General features: G+C 33.5%; 1 protein-coding gene across 4 annotated transcripts; it reads left to right on the plus strand.

The window, feature by feature from the left end:
- Positions 1-946: 946 nt before the first annotated feature.
- On the plus strand, positions 947-8100 carry LOC129288918 (mediator of RNA polymerase II transcription subunit 19a-like). Of its 4 annotated transcripts, XR_008588102.1 has the most exons (8): positions 947-1103; positions 3146-3212; positions 3746-4035; positions 4232-4459; positions 4786-4845; positions 4994-5757; positions 7329-7402; positions 7517-8100. XR_008588102.1 is itself a non-coding variant. In XM_054925733.1 (6 exons), exons 2-6 carry the CDS (start codon positions 3182-3184, stop codon positions 5042-5044), a joined length of 660 nt encoding a protein of 219 aa, XP_054781708.1. In that variant the 5' UTR covers positions 947-1103; positions 3146-3181; the 3' UTR covers positions 5045-8100. The 4 variants fall into 4 exon arrangements, 1 of the variants encoding a protein (XP_054781708.1); XR_008588101.1 differs by having other exon boundaries at positions 4994-7402; XR_008588100.1 differs by having other exon boundaries at positions 7329-8100.
- Positions 8101-9273: the final 1173 nt, after the last annotated feature.

The following is a 9273-nucleotide window of genomic DNA, read 5'->3' on the forward strand; positions in this document are numbered from 1 at the left end:
AGATACTATATTAATAATTAAAATAAACTTGAAGGACCACCAACCATCAAGGTTTAACTCTTAAGTTGTGTGTGTATGGAAAAGTACTTGTTGATAGATGTCAAACTCTTAAAGCTCGCACTTGCACGGAGGATACCTTGGAGAAATTTAAAAATAAGAAAAAACATAATTATTAGTTTTTATAGTTTTAATATGTTTTGATATAAGTTTCTATAATTTTTTTTTTCATTGTTTCAAGTCCTTTTAATTTATCTTGTCTATAGTGTTAGGTCTTTTATTTTTTTAATATGTCTAAAAGAATAATGAAGTGGCACTAAGGATGCTAAATATACTTATCTATAATTAATGTTGTTAATTTTTGTTTTGAGATGGAATTATGATTTAACTGACTGAAACTTAGAACATAAAACAGAATTAATTTACTAAGAACGCTATTAGTTTGCTTAGAATCATAATTACATCCCAGCACATATTAATGACGTTAGCCACAATTCAACATATTTAATACCATTAGAGTTATTTCATTATCTTTATGGACATATTCAAAAAGAAAGAAACTAATGTTATAAGCTGAATAAATTAGAGAGATATGTGGTAATGAAAAAAACACTATAAGGATATATGTTAAAATTATAGGGCTAAAACTTATGTTAAAAAAAAACTAAAAAATTCATTATTTTTTGAAAAAGATTAGGTTGTTGTTGTTATTATTTGTAATTTACTGACCAACGATATTAAAATATGAATCGTTGTTGTTATTATTTGTAATTGTAATTTACTGACTAACGATATTAAAATATGAATCATTGTAGTATTTTACTCTGGCAGCATTGCTCTTTAGTATCGCTGGCTATGTTTGCGAATGACCGTACCCAATAGGATGGGACCATAATTCCAAAAGGGGTGAAAAGGAAAAACAAAAAAAGATGGTCGGGTGGAAATATAAATAAGAGGTGGCAAGAAGCCGCAATTGGCATCGAAGAAGTTGGAAGCAGGAGGAATTTTTCATGAATTGGGTTGTGCTGTCGCAACACTACTAGCGATAGTTTGATTTCGCGGGGAAACTGGACTTGGAGCACAAGATCGTGTCTTTATATGCTCCTGTAAGCCTTCAAATTGTTAATCTCTTTGTTATTTTCTTGGATCTACAGTTCTTCTTCCCAATTTCTTTGCCACTCGACGATTTTTTGGGTCGTTCTTCTTCCTTTTTTTTTTTTTTGAGAAGCTTCTTCTGGCTTCGAAATTTCGAGGATTCTTTCTGCGAATTCTAGCGGAAAAGTTTTGAAATTCGACAGCTTTTGTGGAGAGCCTGAAAACATCTGAAAGTTGCGAATTTTAAGGGTGCTCCTTGTTTGGTAAAAAACACCGAAAATTTCACTCTTCAGGTGGATGTCTTCCCTGGCAAAACTTCTGCAGTAATATAACTTAGTGTGTAAGCACATTCCATTATGGAATTGTTCAGTCGAGACCTTGGATGAAGTTTGTGTTTTTAGGGTGTGCGGTGGAGATTTTGGAGACCATGCTCGCACTTTCTTAAAGATCTTTAAAACTTAATGTTCTGGATATGAATGAACTTTAAATCGAAAGTTGGGGAAGATTGAATCAGGAGATAATTGCTACCTGGTCTCAAGCTATTACTGACATTTTCGCAAGAATATAACATTCAGAAGGTTTATGATGGTGTTTAATTTGCTTTAGTAATTTAGTTTTGTTCTTGTCTCGTGAAAGAAGGGGGGAACATGAGTTTGAGTGAAATGAATGTGCTGCTTAAAAAGCATCTGTTCTTTAAGTTCATCCATTTGCATGGTATCGGAAAAGGATTATCTTTTTGGGGATATCAGCTACTCGTTATTTATTCAAGCATGTCTTTACAGGAAATTCTGAAGTTTTTGTCTAAGCCATTTCTTTTCCGCTTCCTTCGCTCCTTTACAGCTGAAGCATATAGACATGGTAGTTTGAATGCTGTTCTGCAAATAAGTTTTGGTCATATCAATTATAATTGCTTTACAGTTCTTCTTTGTTCTTCTCTATCTCTTTTATAATTACACATCGTGATAGAAAATTCTCAAGTCAGTAGACTAGAGAAACATGCTAGTTATATAAATGGTCTCAGTTTAAGCGCGAAATTGCATGCTTTCATAGTAAGAAGGATGGTGTCAGGCCTAACATTTTTTTAAAACCTGAAATGCCAGCCCTAACATGGAAACTGTCTCATGATTAGGAATGGCCAAAATTCCCATTTTAAAAATTGCTGCAGGAACCATCACATTTGGTACTTACATCCAGGGATCTTTCCCTATTCGCTGCATAATTCAAACAATCCGTTCAGTGATTTTCCATTTCCAACAATTGGGTTAACCGTTTCTTTTAAATGCTGCCCCTCTATTCTTATGCTCATAATTTATTTTAGACTATCCCTCCGTTTGTTTGGTTCCGTTCTTTCTTTTCTCACTCTATGCATCATAGAAGAATCCTAGAAAGCTAAATCTCCATGTCACTGCCAAGAAGTTGATTGAAGACTCCACTGCTGCTGCTATGTTTGAGCAATAGTATGTCCTTCTTAGATGTTTTGGCAAAGGATGTCTGAATTTCAAAAGGACTGCGTCATGCTTTTGTGGAAACGTCTAAGTGGTTACTCAATCGGACATTCTTCACTTTACCTTTTTACTTTGTGAAGATGTAGTGATAGTGTTATTTTTTATTTATTTGTTACACGTAATATGAGCTATTTCTATTTTGTATCTTACAAAAATTGTTAGCTAAACCCTCTTAGTAATCATTGATGTGGAAGTGAAGGTGCAATTTTGTGGATTCACATTTTGATTACAGTAATCAGGTCTACAAATTTAGAGAATATGATTTGAAATTTGGGGATAGGGGATGAGGATAACTTCTCTCTCATTTAGGGGATTGAGGGCAGGGATAGGTGAGATAGGGGCTGGTAAGGACAGGGAGCAGGGAGTGCATCCATGTGGAGTTGTCATAGTGGCTCTTGATCTTAGATTAAAAAAACCCAACCGATTCCCATGAATAGGATTACTCTCTGAGCAACTACTTGACCATTTTCTCATTCATTTTCATGTTTTACAATGGAACATCATTGAATATTGATGGACGGGAACGTTTGTTTCATTATGAATTGCAGCTGATAATGATCTGCCAATCTGTCAAAGATTGACACATGGATCCTGAAGGCAAAAAGTTTGGAGGAGGTAAAAGTTTTTCATATAATCTATTTTCCATGTATTTTCTTACTTGTTTTTATACTATAACTTCTGTTTATCTATCTGTATGACACCATGACCCATCGCCCAATTGAAACTACTTGATATTTTGAATTGAAGTTTGACAGTTTGTTTCTCCATATAATAATTTAAACTCTGTCCATAAGTATCCTTTGTCAAACATTCTGAGGGTAGATTAGAGCCTCCTTCTGTCATTCTAACTATAACAGTATCAATAACACTGCTTTTTTATTATCCATTCCATGTTCCTGATCAGGGGATTATCACTAGTAGTCAATCAATATTGTTATTAGATTACATATATGGTGCCAAGTGCCAGCTATGATGAGTTCTGCGTTAATGTTTGTGCATGGGGATTTGTCAAAGGAATATTTATGTTTTTAAGCACATGTTAACATTTGGGAGACAAGGGTGCAGTTGACAGGAATTTGTGTGTTATATTTTTTATTCTAATTTAATACTTTCTGATTGAAAACATGTTGTCTTATTTGGACTTTTAGGACCAAGGGAATTAACGGGTGCTGTAGATCTTATAAGTCACTTCAAATTACTTCCGCACTATGAGTTTTTTTGCAAGAGACCACTGCCCGTGTCAATTGCAGACACACATTATCTTCACAATGTGGTAGGAGACACAGAAATCAGAAAAGGAGATGGGATGCAGTTGGATCAGCTTCTTCAGAATACATCTTACTCTGTAGATACAAGTTCTCGCATACAGCCTTTCGACCTAGATATTTTGAAGGAGGCTTTTCAACTGAGGGAAACAGCTCCCATTGATTTGCCTCCTGTAAGAATTTTTCTGCTTTAATGATAGTAGTTCTGCTATTGCTTGATGTGGTTTTCTATACTTCCTGACACTGGCCATCATGTGATTGTAGATTTCAGAAACAACATAGTCTAGTTAATGTTTTATATTTTAGTTTTCGCTGAAGACTACATATGTGCTTACTCCTTCCTCCTACTTCACTCCAATCTATTAATAGGCCGAGAAGGGAACTCCAACTATTGCAGGAAAATCAAAAGGTGAGTCTAAAGATAAGGAGAAGAAGCATAGAAAGCACAAAGACAGGGACAAGGATAAGGATAAGGAGCATAAGAAGCACAAACATCGCCATAAAGACCGCAGCAAAGACAAGGACAAGGAGAGAAAAAAGGAAAAAAGTGTGTATCATGAATCCAGTGCCGATCATGCGAAGAAACACCATGAAAAGGTCAAGGATTTGTTCTGCTTGTTGTACATTGTTTACAATGAGGATAAACATTATTCCAAGTCTTGACTCTTGAATTATCATACCATTATATCTTAATTATTTTAAATTGGATTTATCAGATATCTTATAATTTTTTTCTTGGGTTTTATCTAAATCCAAAGATTCTGCTGATGGCGGTGTGAACCCTCAAATTGTGATTTAGGCTCAAATTAAGGAGATCTATTCTACTGTATACCCGTATTATACAATAGGCTTTGCTTCACTCATTTGAAAATGTTGCTGAAATTAGTTCTATGCATAAATCTTTCTACTCTATGTGCTTACAGAAAAGGAAGCATGATGGAGATGAAGATCTTAACGATGCAAGCAAACACAAAAAAAGCAAGGTAATAAAAGGGGGGTAACTTTGTGTTGAATGGTTGTCATTATTTATTTTTTTCTCTGTATTCCTTTTATATTTCTGCTCTGTTTTCTTGTACCTCACCTTATCCATTATTTAATGAACCTTTCTTCTGCAAATTAATTTTATTGCAGCATAAGAGCTCAAAAATTGATGAGTTGGGGGCAATAAAGGTAGCAGGATAAAAAGGATACATACTGTAGTTCACTTTTTTCTCAAATAGTTGTTATCAGTTGTTAAAGTTTGGAGGGGTCTCTCAGTTGACATATGAAACTTGAGGTACTTCATTATAATTGCAAGATTCGATTATGTTTCTCTGCTATCCACATGGTTTAATCTTTCTTTACAGTGGTCTTCTATTTATTAAGTGTTTTGTGGTACATATTTTATTCTACCTAGGTCTTGCCCCTTGGTATCTATGTTATATGTTGAAACAATTCTTACTGGTACCTGATTATTTGGGAAGAATGTTGGACGATGGAATATTAGTGTTGCTTTGAGGTTTTCAATAGGATTTTCACACACAGCTCTCTTGGCTAAAAATAGTCACGTTTGGTTAAATGGTCTGCAGAAAGTAACCCACCACTGCCCAAGCGTGCTGTAAGCATTTTCTCTTTGATTAGAACTCATTTTTCTTGTCATTTTTCAATGGACACAAGTTCTCATTTTGCATTCAGTAATTGGAATATTAAAGGTATATCGCTCTCGTGTATGTTATTGGGGCTTGGAGTCTTGTTCTTCCTATGCATGGCAAGAAAAAGAAGTTTGCAAAAGATTCTGGAAACAGCTTTCTATGTTTTGTTTCTTGAAACCAAAAGGGAGGAAAAAACCAAGACAAGACAAAACTTAGATCTCACAAATCTTGGAGCACAAGCAATTTCATATAAAACATTAAACGGTAATAGCATTATCTCAAGTTGATTCTGTAATAATTTTTATCTCATGCTGTTCATATAACTTCAAAATCAAAACCATGCTTGCACACCACTAGTAGTTGCCAAATTTGATGGTGAGGGTCCTGAGGAGTTCAGCAGTATCTTGCCAATCCTATGAATAATCCTGATGAGTGATGACAATTACTGGATAAGAAATTTCGCTGGCAGAATTATCAGTGATTAAAAGAGCATCTTGTTTTCAGATGCTGTACAAATGATGAGAATTTATCTTGTTTGATGGAGGAGAAATGATTTGTTGGGAAAGAGATAGTAGTATGATGCAGTCTTAATCTTTTTGGAAGTTTTTTTTTTTTTTTGGCTGAATGACATGACATCATGATAGTAATATGACATGTCCCTTTTTGAAAATTGAGATGCATGGTGCAGCTAACACCACTATTAAGAGCATGTTTGGTTTCTTGAGAACTGCCTAAACCATGAAAAATGAAAATTGAGATTCATGGCAGCTAACACCAATATTAAGAGTGTGTTTGGTTTCATGTTGAGAACTGCCAAAGTCATGAAAAACACGGTTCTAGTGGTTTCCAACATGAAACCAGACTTGCCCTAATTGGTTCTCATGTGAAGCTTTTCCAAATATTGGATCCTTGGATCCAAGTTGGTTGGCTAAGAGTGTTGTATTAATAAATCTGTTGGGAACATAGGTGACGCAGTGTTAAAGAATTAAGTTGATTGCTTTCAAGGGGCCTTAGATTATTGCAGTCCAAGAGCTCCTTTGTTTCGCCTATGGGAGGGAGATTCAATTTTTCTTGCACATAAAATGAGATACATAACATCTGTTGTATTTTTGTTGTTATTAGCTATCTTCTTTTTGTTATTTTTTCAACTTAAGGCATGAGAATTTTTTTATTTAACAATATCACTTTTTGGTTTCATATTTCCATCAATTGCATTCTATTCCATATACCAAACAACTTGTATAGTTTTTGTTTGGGATTATTCTCTGGTTTTGTTTTGAAGAGGGGAATGTTATTTATCATCACTTTGCTTTGTAGTTCATCTTCATCTCTTGGAGTTTGTCTTTTTATTTTTACACCTCTTTTAGAATATTTTAATTACAAAAGAGTAGAAGCTTTGATGGTGTGTTTTTCTTCAACGCCAATTTCTGTTTGCTTTATTTTTTTGCTGCAACCGTGCATTGCAGTAAAACCCTTCTGAATATTTTAATTATAAGGACCGGCAGTAATTGTATATTATCATGGTGTTTCCTGCATATTTAAGAGATTCTCATCACAGGCGCTATTGAAATCCACTAGAATTTTTTTTTTTTACCAATGTGAAAACTCAGTTTTATGCATCAGAATTTTTATTCTCCAATTACTAAAAAATCTATTTTAAAGTTATTTGAGTAAATTTTCATGTACTGTACCAAATGATGCCAGTTTATGATACTATGTTGATATCTATTTTCATGTTCAGTCTGGTGGTGCAAGATTCTTGTATTTGTTTTATAGCATCACTAGATAGTTTCTCATTGATAAAATATATGTGTGATGTCTTCCAATTTATGCAGAGTAGCTAGTGAACTGTCCCTAAATATTATCATGAGGGTGAATTCACCTGTTGGTGGAAGGAAAGGATACTGAGGTAAAATTTGCTGAGAATGAACCTTGTTGTATAATTATAACTATCTTATACCTATACACACACACATTAGTGCCAGTAATTTCCCAAAATCTGGTCCTTTCTGTGTTTTCTCAGTTTTGTGGCGCACTGGACATCTCAAAGTGAATGCATTATTTTTGCCCCTTAGTGAATTTTCTAGTTAGTAGTTTTCAATTAGGGCTAGTTGCTTAGGATGACTGAACTAGAACTAACACTGGGAAATGTGTATATTGATTTGATTGCTTTTCCTCTGCCCTGTATCTAACAGTAACTAGTCTGACATTCATGATTTGTATGGCTTGGCATCATGCAAACTAACTCTTCCCAAAGGTTTTTGGTATATATTGTATTGAAATACTTGTCATTTTGAGTAAGGAACTGTTTAGTTTCGGATGGCTATTTAGGATTAGTTTAGTTCAGAGGCTTAAAAATAACATCCTTTTTACTATGGATGATGTCATTATTAAGATTTTGTATGCTTTTGATTAGTGAATATGCATAATATTGATTATTAGCGGATATGCTATGATCTTGATGACTATCATACCTCTTTGGCAAGGTTGCTTCTATGATTGGGAGTAACAAATTTTAGCTCTGCAACTTTTGTAGAGTCGTATTCTCTGTATTCTGTTATGAAGATATTTGATATATGTAAATGTAATGAAATCATTTTATATGTGTATATGTTATCATAGTATATGTTAACCCGATTGTGAGAACTACTCTTAATTGAGTCCACCGATGCTTGGGTCTGACCTACCTAATCCGATAGTAAAGCAAAAGGGGGAAAAAAAAAAAAAAAAAAAACACACACACACACACACACAGTGTATTTGTGTTTTCAAGTGAAAGCCAAATGTTGCATAGAGTTTTGTTGCCTTACTTTCCTTGGGCCTCCGTAATATAAGTTTCTTCTTTTGGGTCATAGGGTGAAGTTGAACAGTTTATAGAACCTGGGTTCTCTCTTTTACATGAAATTAAGAATTATATGATTTCCGAGGGGGAAAAAAATAAAGATTCCTATAATTTATCCTTCAATGAACTAGTTGGCGTCACATAAAACCTTTTCTTAAAAAATGACTTTCGAAATCCCATTAGATTAAGAAAAGAAATCAAGATCTGCTAAAAGCTGGTTCTGTTGTGCTTCATGCTGAAAGCACGACATGCCTACGTGGAAATCCAATGATTGATGCAAAAGCGTACTAACCAGAGGTTAATCTTATTTACTCTTCCTAGTTTTAGTTTAATTTTAGGATTTTGGATAGCCAAAATATAACGTTTGTTCGCGCGTGTCTCTGGGTCTGTCTATATACAAAAATATAAATTAGTGTTGCTGTAGCCTGTAGTTTGTGAACCGTGCACAGAAAAGTGTGTGATGTTTGATATTAAGGTTAAAGGTGATTTTTGTTTCTGAATTGTGTATAAAAATTAACAAATGTTTCAAAATTTAATATGGTTAATTTTATTTTTTAATTTTAAAATTTCTCATCTTGTTATTTTCTTATCGTTAATAAATTTTACATTATATTTTTTAATATAAAATATTTAAGTTGGGGGTAAAAAATAACCCTTCAAATAGAAATTAAAGGATAAAAATGATTTTCAATTTACTAAAAAATATTTGAAAAATAGTGAGGTTTATCAATAACTAACAGAGTTTAAGTATTTTTAATGTTAGATTGATAATGGAAGGGGTATTTAAAATTGAAGAATAGAATTAATTTATAATTGAATTTAGAGATATTTATGATATTTAATATATAATTTAAGAATAAAAATAACTTTTAACATATTATAATAATATGTTGGGTTATATTCAGCTTTTAATAAGTAGGCTTTGCATGTGGTTTCTT

This window comes from Prosopis cineraria, unplaced genomic scaffold, assembly GCF_029017545.1.
Source record: "Prosopis cineraria cultivar Desert tree isolate PC_DT_omini unplaced genomic scaffold, ASM2901754v1 PC12, whole genome shotgun sequence".
NCBI classification, from domain to species: Eukaryota; Viridiplantae; Streptophyta; class Magnoliopsida; order Fabales; family Fabaceae; genus Prosopis; species Prosopis cineraria.

Excerpts from the sequence above, each read along its gene's own strand:
- LOC129288918 (XM_054925733.1), top strand. The coding sequence starts at position 3,182 with ATGGATCCTGAAGGCAAAAAGTTTGGAGGAG. Across the intron at positions 4,036-4,231 it reads CTCCCATTGATTTGCCTCCT|GCCGAGAAGGGAACTCCAAC; the intron begins GTAAGAATTTTT and ends ATCTATTAATAG. Across the intron at positions 4,846-4,993 it reads GCAAACACAAAAAAAGCAAG|CATAAGAGCTCAAAAATTGA; the intron begins GTAATAAAAGGG and ends ATTTTATTGCAG.